Source organism: Leptidea sinapis, chromosome 33 (assembly GCF_905404315.1).
Source record: "Leptidea sinapis chromosome 33, ilLepSina1.1, whole genome shotgun sequence".
NCBI classification, from domain to species: Eukaryota; Metazoa; Arthropoda; class Insecta; order Lepidoptera; family Pieridae; genus Leptidea; species Leptidea sinapis.
In genome coordinates, this window is record NC_066297.1 from 1,446,026 (window position 1) to 1,466,766 (window position 20,741).

General features: G+C 34.8%; 1 protein-coding gene across 1 annotated transcript in view; it reads left to right on the forward strand.

Moving 5' to 3' along the window:
• Nucleotides 1–20,741, forward strand: part of LOC126974772 (calsyntenin-1) — a 253,363-nt gene that overhangs the window by 208,590 nt on the left and 24,032 nt on the right. The window contains exon 2 of the mRNA XM_050822440.1: nt 14,108–14,268. Coding sequence (XP_050678397.1) covers nt 14,108–14,268 — 161 coding nt within the window. The remainder of the gene's footprint in view (nt 1–14,107; nt 14,269–20,741) is intronic.

A 20,741-nucleotide genomic window follows, 5' to 3' on the forward strand; every position in this document is an offset into this window, starting at 1 on the left:
TGGATTGATTTGGCTTATTTTGGTCTTGAATTATTTGTGGAAGTCCAGGGAAGGTTTATAAGGTTTCGATATCAAATTGAAACCTTATAAATAGCGAGTATTTTATGAAAACTCTGTTTTGTAAGTGTGCATCATGTGTTAATTAATCGAAAATAATAATAAAATTTCATTCATACCGAGCATTTCTTTTTATTTGTTTTAATAAAAAAAGGAGTCCTTTCGTTTACTTTAAGTTTATTTTATACAAAAGCTTATGTCTTTTATTTATCGATTGAGGCAGTATAAAGTCTGCCGGGTCAGCTAGTTTAAAATAAAAATGAAATATGAAAACAAAGTTTCTAGGTCACGTGTGTAAATTAAGTATTTTCTTTTTATATTGAGCAAACGGAATGAATAAATCAATGTTCTGCGATTTGGCCAGTGAGTTACATGACCTACAGAGCCTAGAAATAGTTACGTTAATTAATGCTTATAAGCGTTAGGTACTAAGCGTAAGCGAAAAAACGAATTAATATTAACTAAATTGTATTTAAACAGAATACGTATTAATACATTTCTCACAAGTCCACCAATCTCTTTCCCAATTTTAAATATACCGTCATTTAAAAATTGTAAATGAGGTTGTGTGTAACATTTTCAGCTAAGTTTAGCTTTGGTGTTTTTTTTTTTCATCTAAAAAATATATTTAAATCATGTATCGGCTCTTGTTATATTTTGAATAATACAATCAATAATTATTTATCAAGAGACCAGACCTGCGGCATACTACATAAAGGGATACAGAAAGACTATACGGCATTTGATTGAAGGTATTTAATCAATATCTTACAAAAACAATATTGAAGTAGCAGTTACTTTGCGGAAATCCATAATTATACAAATGATTTGAGTTTTCGTTAGTGTTAATTCCGCCAATATTTGTCTTTAAACAAACTAAGGACCTTAGTCTCGTGCCAGATTTTGGCGAGACAACACGTCCTGAGGATGCCTGTAGAGGCGAAACACGTGTCCAATTGTTTAAAGACAAATATTGGGTAAATGAACACTAAAGAAAACTCAAATCATTTGGTGTTTAATCAAACAATCTGTGACCAGTTTTCTCTCAGATGAGGCGCGTGCCAATCATGAAGGTTAAACGCAGCTAGTAGAGGCATAACTTATATATTATTCATATTGTATCGTACCTCCCAGTCGCTGGTCCCCGGAGACATGGAATAATGTACTCACTTATCGTCAGGAGACGCGAGCGATATGTTTATTTAGTATTCAAAGGGCGCAATGTAAAAGGAGTCGCTAGTTTGCGAGGGTATTTACGACGTGCCACGCAGTGGAGTGATATCACCGGTCGAATATTAAACTTTGACCTGTTTTTTTTGCTATTAATAATTATTAACGGGTACCTAACCCTACTACTAAAACTCCTCTGTCAGTCCGTCTGTCTGCAGGCTGTTTTTGATAAACCGCAATCTCTAAACAGCTGAATTTGATTGACAGAGGAATGCACGTTGCCGCTGTTACAATAAATAATTAAAGACATTTTGGCAACAATTGCAACATGGCTGCCATGATTAACGCTAATTAATCGAGTGCTGGCAGAAGTGAAAAATTTAACGTAACGTGTGCATTTTTGATTTTTTTGGAATGGTAAGGGAATAATTTCGCACGAATTGCTTTAGTTATCAGTATAAAAGTACGAGCATTTATGTGGTTAAATACAAATGTATTGCCTTATCATACACAAAAATGACTATTTCTATTTCATAAGAATTAACACTTCTGAACTAGAACAACTGTTTTAGACAAATACCTACACATCTTGCACTACCAAAGAAACTTCCCCTTGCATCACCAGGACCCTATCATATAACTGTGACCAAACTGATTGTACTTGTGACACTGTTATGAGACTTTAGAGTTTATGATTTAAAAAAAATAGTCTTCATATTACTATCGAACCAATTATGCGTATTGAAAAATTATTTTCTGCATTTTCCCCGCTTGATATTAAAACGATAAATTATTTAAAGTTTATCTCGCACGTGTATAAGTTTATAGTTAGGCAATGATCGATATTCTACAGGCAATATTTGTTAAAGACGCAATTATCTAAAATGCGACTATTGAGCGAGATGACAATGAAAATAGGATTCCGTGTTATCCGTTCATCAAGTACAATTGTCCTCTGGCTAGAGAGTTAAGCCTTACATCTGTGGCGATCAAAGAGACGCAATCACGGGATAAATACGAGGTATATCTCGCCACTTCGATTTGCAATCAGCTATCGGAGCTTGAACGATCGAGTTATAATATGATTGGTCTGGCAGGCGGAAGATATACATCGAATAAGCACGGACGAGTAAAAAAATAAGGACTCCGCGCCGTGATGTTAGCAAGTGAAGCACCTTTATGATAGTGTGTGTGCGGTTACAGGGGATATTAGTAACACAATTTTTTCTCCCTTAAATACTCATTTATGGCCACAAATACTTCTATAGTATCGTTTTTATACTTTTTCACAACGCACGACGACATTTTTAAAATATTTTATTGCGACGCAAACTGATCTGTCACAGACGATGGCAAATCTCGTAATGGCGGCGATCGGCTTGTATTAGTGTGTGTGCATGTATTTACTCGTTTACCGGCTTGTTTTGGTGCTTCACTGTTATGTAAGGTGACACGGAGTCCATCTTTTTTACTCGTCCGTGCTAATAAGTAAAGTATTTATGCATGGCACATAACATATATCTATCTGTACTAGCTGACCCGACAGATGCTGTTCTGTACATATTAAATAAAATACTGTTTTTATGAATTTGTTCATAATATTTCATAATATCAAGAATTAATTTCGTAAATAATGCTTCCTGTTGTTACAGTGAAATTGTTTCACAGCAGAACTGTCAAACCGGTGCGTCATTAAATTCTCTCATAGCAAATATGTCCAGACAAAACAAATATTGTAAATAAAAATAATAATGGGTCCCAAATCGAAATAAAAACTATCCAATCTCTCAAGTAGGAGCTCCATTAAAATCGGTTAATGAGTTTAGGACATTGGATTTATCTATATTAAGATAAATAAAATGACAGAGGCTTAGGATGGAGGTTTTCATTTCTGCTGTGAAAATTCTTCTGGATTTATTTCAATTGAGCCTTCTAAGTTTTATTCCTTAGACACACAAATGTTGCAATATCTTCATTTAATAAGTTCGTAAAGTTTCACAGAACAGAGATTTTTATAAACGTGTGTGTTCGCAGTAGGCGGACGAAGTCGCGGGTAACACGAAGCGGACAATAACTCAGCAAATTAGGAATTCACGTTAGGATAGTGTGATTTCCAACAATTCTCCAATTCCAACAGTGATTTTTCAGTTCGACTACGAACTACTAACCACTAGGTTATCTACCAAGTCGATCCGTTGACTGCAGTCGTGGACAATACGAGTTCATATTATATCCTTGATAATCTGTACTGACGAGAAGAATCTCAAAGAAGCACAAATAAACAGACGACCCAGCACTGAAGCCACCTGGAAACACATGATACGGAGGGCTGCGTCAAATCAAATGGAATGAAAGGCCCACAAAGAAGAGAGAAACACAAACAACTCAATTGAACGGAGCTTAGTAGACTTCGGACTTGATTGGGACTGTTTTAGCTGATTCAATTATTGATTCGAATCACTTTTTACGTATCAAATGTACCATTTGGAATCAACAGAGCATAATCGAGAGAATTGTGATCCGAATAGCAAATCGCAAAGAAGTCACTTACGAACATATTACTTTATTTAACTCGAAGTATATTAAAAACCAAATCGATTGGATTTTTCTTTCGGAATAATTCGTATATATGGTTTTCATTTTAACGACAACTGTGACCCAGTGTTTCAAGTGAATCGGTTCATTGATTCGAATCCGTACAGAGATTCAGATTCTAATGCTAAAAGATCCTACTTTAGCTGTACATATGTTTTTTAAATAGACATCGTACCCTATTATTTTCTCATTGATGTCCACCAATTCGTGGAGTGGTAATGAAGGCTTGTTTAACATCAACGCATTGCTTGAATAAATTTCTCACCCAAGTGTTCCGCTAATAATTAGTAATTCAAAATGATACATTAGACATCACTACTACATATTATACAACAACGTCCTCCGCTGCGTCTGTCTGTCCGTCCGCGAAAAACTCAAAAACTACAGCACCGATTTTTATCATGTTGTCACCAATAGATAGCGTGGTTCCCGAGGAAGGTTTTAGTATAAAATTTCTTAAATTTTTGTATAAATATTTATATACATTAACGATATTTGTTGAAGGTGTCGGAAAAAATTTGGCCGTCTGGGAGCTTTCAATGGAAATGGTGTCATTGCTTATATAAGTCTATAGAAAAGTCCTGGAGGCAAAGTGGTATATGTCTATCTCTTAAGGATAACATACTATATCCATGCTAATCCTTTCAAAATTTGGTAATTATAAGCAATTATTATACGATATTAATCATTTTAATACTATATATTATAAAATCATTCAGAAATACGTTGTAACACATTTCCGATGGCTTTAGACCACATTATTACCGAATACTTACATTATTTTTTTATATTGACATGACAGTCTGTCAGGTAAGCTAGTGTTATATAAAAGAGAGAATTCTTTACTGTATACCATTAGAAAGTAAAACGTCAAAAAGGTATATTTTTCACATCAGAAAGTTTCTTAAACCTCAGAGTCCCAAAGCGCCGGGACATATATGTCAAACGAATTTGGGCAGGGTATCTCACCTTTTGACGTTTAGACGCGCTATAAACAAATTATCCGCAGTCGTGTGGAATTCTTTTTGTGCGTGAAAACAAAAGCGGTGCGTTACGGCCCATTGTAATTGGCTATTGTTCCCGGTGGTTATTAAATTACGAGGGCCCGTAACGCCGGCGTAACGTGGATTTATAACGTGAACGTAAATCTCAACTGTTTGGGTTTTTGCTGAGTAATAGGATGATGCGTTTACTGTTTTTCGGGACATTATTTATTGTATTACTTTTGAATATTTTCAATAATAATAATAATTAATATTCATGTTACAAACGATTGCACGTACCGGGAATCGAACTCGGAAGCCCCAACTCACCAGTCAGGGCCGTACCAGGTTCACTTTGTTGTCTGTCTCTGTATCTGTCTGTCTATATATCAAGTCTATAGTCTACTATTATATATTCTTTGGTTAAAGTGAAACAAAGTTACGGCCGTTTATGTTAAAATTAAAAATTGATAGGGTATATTTCTTTGACTTAGAACTATGAAATTTGGCAAGTAACTACAAGTATAAGGAAAACTAATTAAATCATAAAAAAACAGGGTCTTTATGTACGGAACGGCGGTCCAAATTTTGTGGGGTATCGTATGAAAGGTCTTCATTGGTACAAGCCTATTTTTTTTGATATATTTTTATTAATTTTTTTAATTATGATTCAGCATTAAAAAATACATACAACTGCAACTTTTCACCCATCTACGATTAACACTTACTTTTGTAATACAAATGATTTAAGTTTTCTTTAGTGTTAATTCCGCCAATATTTGTTTTTAAAACAATTCGACACGTGTTTCGCCTCTACACGAGGCATCCTCAGGACGTGTTGTCTCGCCAAAATGGAGTCTCGTGTCAGATTTTTGGCAGAATTAACACTAAAGAAAACTTAAATCATTTGTATAATTATGGATTTCCGCAAAGTAACGCCTAATTCAATAAATTTACTTACTTTTGTATCGCGATTTTAATATTCTAATCCATCCACAGACACGCAATAGAGTTGCAAGGTGTCAATTGAATACAATGATTATTGTAGTTTGATAAATTTTATGTACGATATATTTGGTAGGTCTGAGAATTGGTCGACATCTATTTTTATACCCTAAAAATTTTAATTATTGAATTTTTTTATTACTTTATATAGCAATACAACGTTTGCTGGGTCAGCTAGTAATAAACAAAATACTGTTTTTTATGAATTTATTATAATTATTTCGTATAATATGCTCCCTAGTATAATGAAATTATTTTACAGCAGAACTGTCAAACCGTGCGTCAATAAATTTTCTCATTTAAAAGATGTCCATACAAAAGAAATATTGGAAATAAAAATATTTATGTGTCCCAAATCGAAGTATCAACTATCATATTATCTCTCAAATTGGACTAAATTTGCACTTCATGAAGTAATCCCCATTAAAATCCGTTCATTAGTTAAACTAATAAATAAAAGTTCACTGGAAATAAACATAAGGACACTGGATCTATTATATCAAAAAGAATTCTAAAGTAATCAACTTTGAGAAAATAAATGCCTTTTATGCCTTTTGTTTATATTAAGATTATCATCAAAATATTAATAAAGACATGTATACAGGATTTAATTATTAAGCGTGACCAGGCGATTATTCCGTAACTATTACAGATTTTTTTATGACAATAAGGGACGAGACGAACAGGACGTTCAGCTGATGGTAATTGATACGCCCTACCCATTACAAGGCACTGCCGCTCAGGATTCTTGAAAACCCAATATCTCTGAGCGGCACTACAACTGCGCTCGTCACCTTGAGACATAAGTATTGCGTAACTCATAACAATAGTCTTTGAATATTATGAGCTACGTTGGATCAAGTAAACCGCTATAGTTTCATGTAGTGAAGCATGATGAATCATGATCCAATGTGTCAAATAGTAGTGTAACAGGGATTTATGTCGATCGACCATGACCCTCGGCTAAACATTTTACATTTTTCGCTTCCCTTTACACCCTTTGAGTAATATATCTCGGTCGTAAATAGGGCTGGCGCGCTGAACGGTACTCTCAGCGGAGTTGGCCGGAGCGGCGGATTTACGAGCCAGCCCTGAGGGTCTGACCCGAGTCGTTTGTCAAATCTGAATATAGATTCGATTCAAGTTGCGATGGTAAATAGGAAACAGCCATTTATCGATGAATAAAGACTTTTCCGAATGGATACTGTGATTTCTTTTTAATAAGATGGGGACAGGTGGCCATCTTAGTAACGTCAAGTTTTTTTTTTGATTTATTATACAAATGATTTGAGTTTTCTTTTTTGTTAATTCCGCCAATATTTGTCTTTAAACAATTCGACACGTGTTTCGCCTCTACACTAGGCATCCTCAGGACGTGTTGTCTCGCCAAAATCTGGCACTATTTATTTTATTTATTGTTAAAAAATATTAATACATATAGCACATATCAAGTCAGCCACAAGAAACCATGTAAAGTTTATCCGTGGGGGCGGGATCGCTCTTAATATCCTAATTATATTAACATGCCTATATATACACATAATTACATTAAAAATTGTTTTTTTTTAAATATATTCTTTGCCATTTCTGTTTTTTACTGGTCCAGGCACACTCTTTAAATTTCACATATGGTTCTATCTATTGCGGCCTTAAAGGGAACCTACGCAGAGTTTGTGGGCAACCGCTACTTTCAAATATAAAATATTATACTTAATACTAACAACGTGGGGCTTTGGAACTGTGCCGTAATCTTGTTGTAGTCTCTCTGACGTTATTTTGCTAACCGTATGTACTTTTGACATGGTGCTCCCGGTTTGGTCGTTCGTTCGTTTTTAGGCCGCTAACCCAAGAAATCGTCAAAATAGCGCATAATTGAAACCATTTCTTCACGGTTTACATAAAGCTTATCTTTTTACAAAATATAATAGTATATCTTCAGAATATGAGAAGAAAATTCATATTTTCTTTAGATTTCTATTTTTTATACAGTGCGAAAAAATCACCAAAATACGCCTAACTATTACAGTTGGATCATCAGTCTAATCGTTCAATCTAGATAAAAACTTGTCGAAAATTTATTAAGTGTACACAAATACTATTTCACATGACATAGTTTTGTTAGTTTTGTGAAGAAAATTGTATTAAGTATGTTTGTAAAAAATTAAAAATGCTTTTAATTCTGAATTTAAACTATGGCGATCTTGTGCGAGAGAGGTAACCTTGCTCCGCTCGATTCCTCAAGGCTTGGTCCCAAGCCGTAATGACAATATAACCATTAAAATTAAAAATTATTAGTAAAAGCGAAAAGGTTGAGCATTAATGGAGTAAGCAGTGGTAAGATATTCATTGCCTGACACTTATTTTTATATTTATTTCATACCAAACAGAGAGCTGCCCTCATCCAATCTATCGATCAGGTTGGATGAGAGCAGCGCAGGAGCGATCGTCATGTCGATCTTTGGGGGAGGCTTTTGTCCAGCAGTGGACATCTTCGATCATCTTCGACTGAAATGGTAAACAAAGAGCTTTTTGTTTCAACTCATTGCCGTCATAAGTCTTTACGAAGTGATTCAACAGAAATACTCAAACATGTTGTTCATTATTACACAGGTTTCAGTATTTTTACGCCGTCCGTTCCAGCTCTATAAAATAAATGTAGACTAAGTTACTTCTTATATCACAAGTTATTTATTATTACCAGTACTATTCCCATCAAAATCTGTCCAGTCTATCGAGGAACTACTTACAATAAATCTTTAAAAAAAATCTCGAGTATCTCCAACTAAACATTAACATTGATCATCTGGTAAACTTACACGATTTCGTTGAATTTCCAATCAATATAGGCACGGGTGACTAATGACGTTAGATAATCAAAATATCTTCGACTATATTACATTGATCCTGAGGGAAATGCATAAAATAGCCCTAAACCAATGCACTATTTACTAAATGAAAAGCTGTTGAAAAACATAAATTAAAGTGCAATTTCCGCGTTGAAGTGCTATTTCCGAACATTCAGCTTCCTGTGTTTATTAGCAAATGCAGCCAGCAATTACGCCGGCTAAAATACTAGTTATTAACCGAGGAATTTGTATAAATCTCGCTTGAAACAATGTTTCTTTTTCATCTTCTAAGGGTTTATTTGATTTCAGGAATAATAGGACTTTTTATGTTAAAAAATGATAAGGTGAACGGGCATTTGATGGTAAGTGGTGTTGCAACTTGCAAGAGAATGTGGGCGGAGGTGATCACTTTACTTCTGGAAAATATACCTTCCGCCCATTACAATGTGCGTCTCAATAACATACATAACGCAATATCACATGGTAAACTTCATGAAGCTATAGCAGTCCGTATAGGGGCCATGACATGGGTAGAACAACTGATAAGAAACTGTCAGCAGCCTATCTCTTAAATTCACTAGAATCAAGAAGAAATTGTGAATAACAAAATTGCATAGCCTAATGAAAACAATTTGAAATGGCCTGTGCAGAATGAGAACTACGAACCTGTATTATCTTCTTTTTGTACCGTAGTATTGTACACTATTGCATTGGTATGAACTGTGAATTACTAACGTGCAACAATACAATTGCACCTCTATTTGCGACAGTGCTGCTGTGAATGTGATATTAGCATAGGAGACGATATAGGTATAGGAATGACAATAATGAGACAGACTGTCAGGCGGCGGATATACAATTTGCATAGAATGGTTGATTTGATCGAATATTTCAATATGCGGCGGTCGAGCGGTCTTCAAATGCATCGGATTGTGTATTTCATTGTTTGACTTTATCGAGTGCCCCGGATTGAAAATCGAAATCGCTACTTTTTGATCAAATTTTACAATATTCGATGGGGTTGCCTATTTCAATACTCGTTCAATAATACTTTGATAAAACTATTCCTCATACTATTGATATTACACACGAAGTGTCGTGGTCATAACGATACAATAAACTAGTCTATAGACGCCACTGTATTAAAGTTGGAACTCGGGAGAACGTTAAATTTACCAACAGATAAACCTCTTTGCGATATAATATACCATTAGTTCATTCGCTTAACATTCAAACATACTCGTTTTCATATCGATGACGCTGTAATTGCCAATTACAATTGGCCAGATAAAAAAACCTCTCTTATGTCCTTCTATACTATAAATGAACATAAAACCTTAAAACAATATTTTAATACCCCAAGAGTACTATTAACCTTATCTTAATATTAATTAAGAGTGCCACAATGAACTTGCGGTTTTAACTAGCGTAAAACTGTCCGAATTAGTAAGGGTCTACTCCCCACGATGTTGGCACCGGCCCACGTAAGCACAGCCATTTATCAACTATTTAATGCGGGATTTGGCTTGGTGTTAAGGAGTTTGATTTTTCCCGGTACTGTTTGGAAGAGATTAGCACTTGAGACGAAACAAAAAGAAAGGAAAACAATTTATAATTAAAACTCGAGGTATAAGTAAGTTTGGTGTATTTGTAGAAGATTAATTTGTAGCAATTTGCTTAAATATGAATATGAGACAAAAGAGACAATGCGATGACATAAATGATTATTATTTTATATTTTTATCAAAAAAGAAACAATAATTAAACCTAAAAATCTCCCTAAACTGTAAGTTGCACTTGACACTTGAGGCGAAACGCAACCAAATATAAACAATTTAATAGAACTCAGAACGATCTATGAAATAATATACATTTATAGCAATTTGCAAGAGTGCTTAAGACGAAAGAGATTATGAGACGAAATAATTAAACAACGTAAATAACTCCAGTAAAGTGATTTACATAGATGCTATTTCGCTCTTCAATGGACTCACTTGATTTCATTTCTTTAATCACTCAGACAAAGGAGTCCGCAACGCCAGGGCATCGTGATCAAATATGGACTTTCATTTTATCTCAGGCTTACCATTAGCTTAAGCAATTTCTGCAAATATTTCTCTTTATTAGGTCTGCCAAGGGCGGTTACGATTACTTTTTCCTTGGTGATTCCAGTCAAGGGTTCGACTATATAAATCTTAAGTAATTGTACCTCCGGAGTACTCAAGCTAATTCACATTCACTTATTGCTTTTGATCTGCAACTTCATAGGCGTTTCAACCATTACAACAACCAAAGTTGCAAATAAAAATGCTTTGATAATCTTATCAGTAATCTGAAGTTCGTTTCATGTATTAAATTTAGATAATAGATTCCAAATCGTTATCACCTACAGCTTTTTGTTGGTTTTAATTTATTCCTGAATCATTGAAACCCAGTTCTATTCGCTTATCTAAAAACTAATTCTTGTTGGATTAACTGAAAGCGTGCTTGGCAGATATCCAAATTACGAATGCCTTCCATCTGGGCCACTATGCATTATTCAACCGGCGTATATATGGCCTTCCAATAAGATTTAGCTTCTCATTAAGAATTTTAAGTGCGGATTGAGAATTGCTGAAGTAATAATGTCTTAGAAGAAATGTAGAGAGCACTAGGAACAATTAAATATATTTTGATTGTCATTTTAGCTACTTGACCTGTCCATGCGAATGGTGATTCATGAATTATCAAAACTATATGTTTGACATATTATATTTTAGGCCATCGATGTTTCCCACACAATATGAAAACAAACTTCTCACCTAATTTTGAAAGGTATATTAACAGAATAAATAATCTTCGCCCTACAGTAAAAGGCATGAAATCATTTACTTTTCAAAATTGATTCTTCTTTTCGGTGATAATGAAATAACTGCCGCCGCTTCGAAAACAATAAGCGCTTTATTCAGGGCCAAAGAGAATCATAATTTAGTCTCAGACTGCTTCGTCATTTAGATAATCTGTATGTTTAAAGCGAGCCATTTTTAATAAAACTTTTTAATTTATTTAGATGCAACATCTGAAGATAACCTGGGACTGGTGTATTAATTTGAACCTCAAACGATTGTGTATTTTATGGAACCTTATAGAATTCGTCATCGGCAGTCCTTGCCTCTCGTGCTGTGGCCACAATATACTAGCATATACAGGGTGGTTTTTTCCCTCGATTTATAAGAATCCAATAACTGCATATTTCGTTTTTTTAATTTCTTTTAACTTTTGGTGCAAATCGACCCGAATGATTTTTCAAAAAAATTACCGATGATAACCGCTAGCTAACGCACGCACACACAAATTGACAAATCAAAATTGGTCACGCAGTATTGGGCTGTAAGGTGATATATACGCTACTATATTATAAGTTTAAGGGGTGTTGGAAGGGGTAGACCTAGGCGGACGTTTCAAGATCAAATCAGGGACGTCTTGAAAAAAGGCCAGGTCAAGAGTACCCTAAACCGGAGAGCATGTATGAAAGGAATAATGAAAGTGGACGAAGCGAAACAAGTATGTATAAGGATCGTAGCAAGTGCAAAGAAGTGGTCTCTGCATATCCCTAGTGGAAAGAGGCGTGATTGTTTGTATGTATGTATGTATATGAATATCACTACTTTTAGCAGTGTCATAATAATTCTTTAATTTATTCCTGACACTCTGTTGTATACAAGCATATATGGAACGAACAGCTCTTTATTGGAATATAAAGAATAGGGAATACCTTACTCCTGAGGACTCTAAACCTTTCAAGACCCGTATATTAGAGGGCATTGATAACGTGATTTAAAACTCAAGCCGAACAGGGGAGACAATTTGTCTCTGATAAAATCTCGATCTCTACATCTCCGAAGGTTACAGGAACCTAATGACATAAAAAGAAACATCCTCCACTTAGTTGTATTAGGCGCTCTAGTACAGTAGCTAGTGTATTATCACAAGTAGTATTATAGTAACAACTAGTATTTTGTAACAGGTATTTGTCACTGTTACTTTTGAGTCACAACTCACAGTCACCGTCATACCTAGTATAGCATTTTGCCTAGTACGTCTCAACTCTACTACGTACCACTTTAATAATTATTACTACCTACAGAATAACTTTTATTTCTACCTACTATATTCTTATATTATTTGAATAATAAGGGCAAATTTTAATAATGTAGGTACTATGTTAGAATGACTGTTTGAGCATCTACTCGACATACAAAAATATTATAATAATTATTCTTTCATCAGTCATTAAATTAATTAACTATGTAAGTTCTGTTTTACCACAATAAACAGAACTTTTGAAATTCGAAGTAACCACAAGAGATAGTACTACGTAATACGTATAGATGGCGCTAGCCGCTAACAACTGATACCAAACAACGAAAATTATACGCTTCACTCTCCAGCACTGTAGCTTACTAGCTAGTGTAGTATATACTATATTAATTATCACAGATGTCACATATTATTTAAGTAACAGGCAGCTGTTATTTTATGTATTTTCATTTTGTAATAGGTATTCGTCACGGTTACTTTTGTGTCACAGTCGCCGTCATATGTAGTATGTTTCAAACTCTCAACCTTTTAATTGTTTATAAGAGTTCTACACATTGTGTAGATTACTCTGAAAAAAAATATTATTGTGTTTCGGTTTGAAGTTTATACCGTAGCTAGGCATTTAAACTTAATGTAGCACTATTAAAGTATGTAGTGGACTTACGGCACCAACCTCACATAGCGCGTTCTTAATTTGAAGATATTTAGTGTAGCGCCATCTAGGCGTGTATTACGTAAACCTGTCATGTTACAACTTGGAATGTTTCTAATAGCTGAAGTTATGAGTAAATTTTGGTTAAAGCACTATTATATATACTTTGGTAAAAGTGAGAACTAATTGAAGACTCTAAAACCCATTTAGACTTGGTTACGATGTGCCATTAATTATTTTTAATACCCACGCTATAATATGTTCACTGATTTCTGATGGCATTTTCAAGTGTAAGTCATTTTGTTTTTTTATAAAACTTTAAAGATCTTTTAATGTATAAAGACATATTTTCGATATTATAATATTATGATAGCCTTTGGGGAGAGAGTTTGTACTTTATTTTGGTTGCCTAAAAGTTAAGGTGAAAATCAGAACTCATATTCTCTAAGTTGTAACATACCTTGGAAATGAAACGACTGCCCCAAGATATAAATGAATAAATTTTATTGCAACGATTTTTATTATAAATAAATCATACCCTCTGAGTTTCTTGCACCTGTTTTTTCCGGTGTTATCTTTTTGTAATGGATCGGAGATTTGCTTTCGAGCGATTTGCTTTTTTCTTAGAGACTTTCGCTAGGCTGTAGTACGGTCCCGATAACATTCGTCGTCGCCTTAGGTTTTATAATTTTTTAATATTGGCCTTTCTTTTTTTGCAGACATTCCATATCTGGAGTTGGCAGAGCCCGATGAAGGCTACCACGGACTGATAAAGGAGAATGAGACCCTTGTGGAAGTTAGGCCGACTATCAGGGCGAGGGGTCCGCTCTGCTCCTTCCTCATCCTCAACAACAAACACCATGGGGAAGCTCCATTTGAGGTTTGTATAAACAACTAGATTTTGTTTTTAGCTTTTTATCGTATGAATACTTGAGAAAAAGACGTTAGTTCTATGGTAAGTGATACACTCAGCGGTGCTATTCTCGTAATTTCGAAATCGTTGATGTTAAATTCCGATCCTATCCACGGTTTGCTTTAGATTCGTATTCTTCTATAATTATCATCTAGAACTTTAATTGAATCGGAGCCGCACCTCAACAACATATTGATGGCAAACTCCCACGAAGTTACCAATATTGTTCTACCAAACATAAAATAATATCTCTACTACTATTAAAAGGGTTATCTATGCTCTATTATATGATGTTTTGAGTTGTCAACTCAACCAAATGTCAAAATTTTACAGCTAATACAAATTTTCCAACAATTGACTAGCCTAGCGGAAGTCTAGAGAGTCTATTTCTTAGAAGAAAAAAGCGATTCACTCGATTGTATGAAAAGTGCAGGCATTGATAGACTGACAGATGACGGTTGTAATCTTGTAAAAAAAGCAGAGATTGCCGAAATCCACTACGTTGCTTAAAACAACTTTTTGGTTTCAAACTGGCTGATTATACTTCGTCACCAATCGCCATACTGCAATTACTACTATTTCAAACTTTGTCAAATAACTGTACTTATCATACTAAACCACATTTTAATTTTTACTGAGGCAGTCCTGCCTCTTATTACGTGGTATTTACATCCTCTTGTTACGAAAAAACGCATCATACGATTTCCCTAATCGGAACAGAACAATATCGCAATCGGGACTGAGCTGTCAATTTTTGTTACAAGAATAGATGCGATAAGGTCGCTTCATCACTCGTATCCAAACGAGCATAGGACTAATGCTAATTACAATGCAATGCTACTTAGGATTCTAGTATGAATCCGTCCAAATTTTGAGTTGTGTCCCTATTGAGCTTTGAGACGTTAGATGTTAACCCCCTTATTCATAATGGTCCGCTAACTTTAAGCCGCTAAGGACTGTTTTTTCTCATTCTGACTTACATCAATAGGAGAAGACAGAGTGCGAATTAGCAATGCTTTAAGTTACCAGACTGTTATGAATAAGGGGGTAAGTCTTATTAACCCAGCAATTTCGATGGCTACGGCGCGGGCGCCTCTTTAAACTAAATTATAATACTTGCACATTTCTGCTTGACAGCAGAAAGAATCGCCGTTGCGGTACCCACTTGGCGTTGTCCTGTCCTATCCTTACTTAGGAGAAGTAATAAATAACGGAATGTGAAAGGATACGATATAAAACATTTACTTATATTCAAATTTTCTGTAACGAAACGTTATTATCCGTTTGATTTTATTGAAACGCTAATTTTAAATAAAGGGTTGATAAATGATTTCATTGATGTTTACTTATTCTTTATAAATTAACGGAAACATCACAGTTTTGTAAAATTTGATACATATTACCTAGTCAAATTATTTATCCGACAGCCTAAACTGTTTGGCGTTTGTTTTATTTACTTTTCAGCGCTCACAATAACGACTATAAAAAGCAGATAAACTATTTGTTCGGATTGAAAAATTTAAAATGCAATCAATGAAAAGTTTGCCGTTGCGTCAAACTATGTCGGGTTGTAGAAATGCAAAATGGAGCAATCAACGTACGAACTTTATGCATTCACAATGCCGTATCGTGTTTCGTACGCTACACGCCGCGGGCGGGTGGTTCGAAATTATTGGACCGTGCGTGACGGACTATTTTATCCGCCGATTGATCGTTAAAATTTACTCTTTTCAAAAACGAGCATTTGATTGTTTTCATAAATATGATGAAATAAGAGAAAATGAAATCGATGAATTGTTTGCAAGCTTATTTTATATTTTTGCAAATTAATTGTATAATGGTTAGCAGTTAGTAGAGGGATCACAGGAGCGTTGACGACCGTTGTTTCAACTTGGAAACGTTTCGCAAAAAATTTCATTCCATAGTTTGGTTGTACTCCATACTGTGTGTAGGAACACCTCAGGTCCAGATGGTAATTTTAAGTTTGAGCCATGATAATGGTTTGATGTTCGAATTTGGCAGTAGGTATCAGAACAAAGCTCGCTGGAAAATGCAAAATCCCCCGATATAAGAAACGATAAAGGAATAATGCGATAGAAAAAACAAAAAGTGATGTTTATATGCAACGCCAAGTGATTGAGCCTTTCACAAAGTACTGGATCACCGATAATTCTAGCAGCACTGCGTTGCACGAGTCTTTTTGGTTCTATACTGGAGTGCATTGGGCCAGAGATGAGCAATTCTCTATATGTGAACAGACCTACACACAAAAGAAGCAATGATAAACTAGCTGGGGCATAAGCAGTACTGACACCAGCATTAGAACAATAAAAAAATATGTTGTATTTCGTATCATTCATCTCGCCCTGATGATGTTTTCCTTTATCTCTGCGCTGTGTGCTCTTAAGAGCGATAAATAAACGGTGTTTGCTTAAGCAAAAAAAAACCTAATGCTTCACCTTGTCCACTATAGAAAAGTGCGGCCCTGGATTCTTGATTCTTGATAATCCTAAATTCTAAGCAGCGTACTGCAATTTGTCCTGATCACCTTAACCAGATTTATGTTAAATCAAAGATTTATGTGTCAGTAAACTGCAAAATAAAAAATATGGCACACCTCGACGGTAAAAGCGGCTCCAGTGGTACCCGGCCGGCTCTGGCCGGGATCCTTTACAAAAAAGCCTGCCACTGGTACCTTTTAATTTGCCGTTCTTGAACTTGTGGACAGTAAAATACTTGATGTCATTATTGAGTATATAATTAATGTAAGTTATGTTGTTCGACCCAACATAATGCAAAAGCTCATATTTGATAACCTCATAAATTTAAATTCCTTATCGTTTCACACTTTACAGGAAGAGTAAATAAGCAAAGTATCTCTCCAGAGAAATCCGTTTCTGCACCGCAATAATATTTCAACTGCGATATGTTTATGCTTTACGATCTACAAACTACCCGCATCTAAATTAGATTCCAAATTGAGCTCTACCCTCTTATGCATAAGAATCTAGATCGGTGTGTTCATTGGGTCGGCGCCGCTCGGTCTGTTCAGACTCTTGCAGAGCGATATTTTTATTCAATTTGGAAATTTATTGCAGTTGCCCACTACTTTGATCGGATATTTTATTACGTGTCTAATATATGTCGTGCAGGCAAGCGTTATAGTTTTATGGACGGTTTGATTTGTGTATCAAGCATACTTTTACTTGGCTGTGTGAGTTGGAAGGCTGTTGCATCTATGTGTTGTTATCTATGTTTGTTTCTTTGTAATACCTCATAAAATAATTGCTAAATGACAATCTGTTTATATGTTTTAAATTCAATATTATTTTACTAATTATGGTAAAATGATTTGGTACGATTAAAATCCAAGACTCCCAAAAGGCACGTGAATTGAATCGATTGTTGGACTGATTCTTCGTCTGAGCTGGACAAAATTATAAAAAAAAAATCCATATTTAGAAATTATTGATTTTTTATGTCTATTTGTTAATTGATTAGTTACATAAAGCAAGTGGGGAGCCATGATGTACTAAACTAGTATTTTATACATTTTTTACGCAGGCGCTGCTTATTTCCCAACCACATCTTAATAACTTATACCTAGATCTCGCTTTGAAGTAATCGAGAATCATTTGCTAAAAAATAAGAAAATATTTAATTCCTGTTTGTTAAAATTTTCTTTCTAGCATTTTAAAGAAGCTTTATACTAAGTAAAGACATCCACCACAAGCTCTTTCCTTAGTTGTATTTAGCGACCGACGTTGTCCAAAGACGTATCTTCACACAAACTCGTCGACTGATTGTATATGGTATATCTTTTGACAACATATAACAAACTTCCAGCTTTTTATTACAATGGTTTCTACGGTGGAATGTAGTGATTGCCCGTTTCGACCTCACTATGTGAATCTCAATAGCTCTTAGATACAATAATTATTGTGTTTGGCAATGTGCGCCCTGTTGACAAAACAGAAGTATTTTATATGTATTTTTTATGAAAGACCAGGACAAACGAGCGTCACCTGTACGCTGTTATTAAGTGATACCGCCGCCCACATTCTCTTACAACACCAGAGGAATCACAGGAGCGTTGCCGGCCTTTAAGGAAGGTGTATGCGCTTTTGAAGGGACCCATGTCCTATCGTCCCGGAGAAACCACACAAGGAAGCTCATTCCACAGCTTTGTAGTACGTGGAAAAAGGTTCTTTGAAAACCGCACTGTGGAGGACCGCCACATATCCGCGAAGCTGGAATTCGGTGGAAGGAATCAGGTCAAACAGCTCTTCTGAGCACTTAAACATCTTAAGGAACCTGGTGATAGGATGGTCTCTTACTGCTTTCTGTCATGTCAGAGAATACAAAACAGGAGGAGTAGAATTTGTATTACACCTGGTCCAATCCTGTTTGCAACAAGGGTCGTTATGATGCTGGGTACACATAAAACGGTACTATAATTCTACGTTTAGTGAAATTCCTCGTTTTTACGACGCTTTGAGTTTATGAAATAAACATTTTTATTGTCGCTCTATAAAATGTTATTATTTGTTATGAAAGTACACCTGTTCCACGTTTTTATCGTCAAGAACTTATCCGTGTTAACTCAATCATACTTTTGAAGTAATACTTATTTTGCCACAATGGCTGTGAGTGTATCCGCCTTTACAACTAACTTCCCAATAATATCCAGGACCTATCAATACGTTTATTTAAAAATAACGGGTTTGACTTCGGGAGTGCCGGCAAGAAGTGTAAACTTGAACATTAGCATTTTTGAATATTTTGGAATGGTTAGTGAATAATTTCACACGAATTGCTTTATTTATCAGTATAAAAGTACTAGTATTTATGTGGTTCATTACAATATTCATTTATTGCGCCTATCGTACAAAAATGACAATTTATATTACCTACATAACACATTTCTTTACTTTTCAAAATTATTACAATTATTTAACATTAAAAAGTTTATCTCTCAGAAAAATCAACTTTTATCCATAACTTCAGCGACAATCTTACGAATTATCGATCAGGTCACGAGTCCTGGTGCGAGTTTAACATTTTTTACCCAGCCCAAGAATAGTGCTCAACGCCGCCAAAGAATCTTTCACTTGAAAAATATAATTAAGAAAATTCTCTGAAAAATAGGGTTTTACAAATATTTGATTGTTTCAATGACAAACTGCATTGCGATGAAAGCTGTTGCACTTCAGTAAGCTTATAGTTATTTATTTGTGTAATAAAGGTTATTAAAACACGAATGTGGGGTTTACCAAAATTTACTCATAACTTCAGCTATTATAAACATTGAAAGTTGTAATATGACAGGTTTATGTGATACACGTATAGATGGCGCTTCACTAAATAAATAAATTTATTTATTTATTTATTTATAGGACAACCAGTAGTTGTTACATTCTAATATGCTTAAAATACTTCAAATATTCACAAATAATGAGTTGAATGTACAACAAATTAAGGTGTCACAACATGCACAGTCTTTGCTTCCGTGACACCAAGAAAACAATTATATAAAATAAAGCAAAAATTATAAAATCAAGATACGAATTTTAAAAGAAGGAAAAAAAAAGAGAAGAAGAAGAATATTAATCATATTTTGGCGCCTAACAATCTCGTAATATTTTTTTTTAAAAGCAGGTAAAGAATCTTTAAAAATATCTACTTCACCACAGATGGAGTTATAAGTTCTTGATAGACGTGGTATGGGAGAAAATTGCTTAAGGTTAGTTTTGCCAAATGGCTGATGGAACAGGCCAGCTCCGACCTGCGCACGGCTTGGTACTCGGCGGGGAACTCGTAAGCTGATGGAGTGCACGAGTGATGGACTGTCGAACTGATTTCTAATTATTTTGTATAAAAATATTAGATCTAGAATTTGTCGTCGAACAGAAAGACTTTTCAAGTTAAAGTGTCTCAACTTATCGCAGTACGATGGCAATTGCTTATGTACCCCACAAGAAAAAGCAAGGTGCCATAAGAACCGTTTTTGAATGCGTTCAACTCTTAATTGGTGAATGTTGTATTGAGGAGACCAAACTATGCTACAGTATTCTAGATTACTGCAAGGTTGTCAAGCAAATCGTTCATAAAATTTTGCTTTTCAAATTTTATTTGTGTATTAATCCTAGAAGTGAGGGTTATCACCTTAAAAACATAACAAATTGTTTAAATATTTCTTGCTTACTGTGGATTTATTTTTAAAGTGAGAACTACTTTAGGTGAACTGAGCTGTTTGTTATGTGTGTATGAATGTAACTGAGCTGTCACGTTCAGCTATGTGACGCTCTTAGCAAAATTTAACCATAGTTTTAAAACACATAAATCATAACTATATAAATGTTATTACTCTATTAAATAACTGTGAACTACTTGAAACATTGTCTGTGAATATTACTAACTAGCTGATTGCCACGACATCG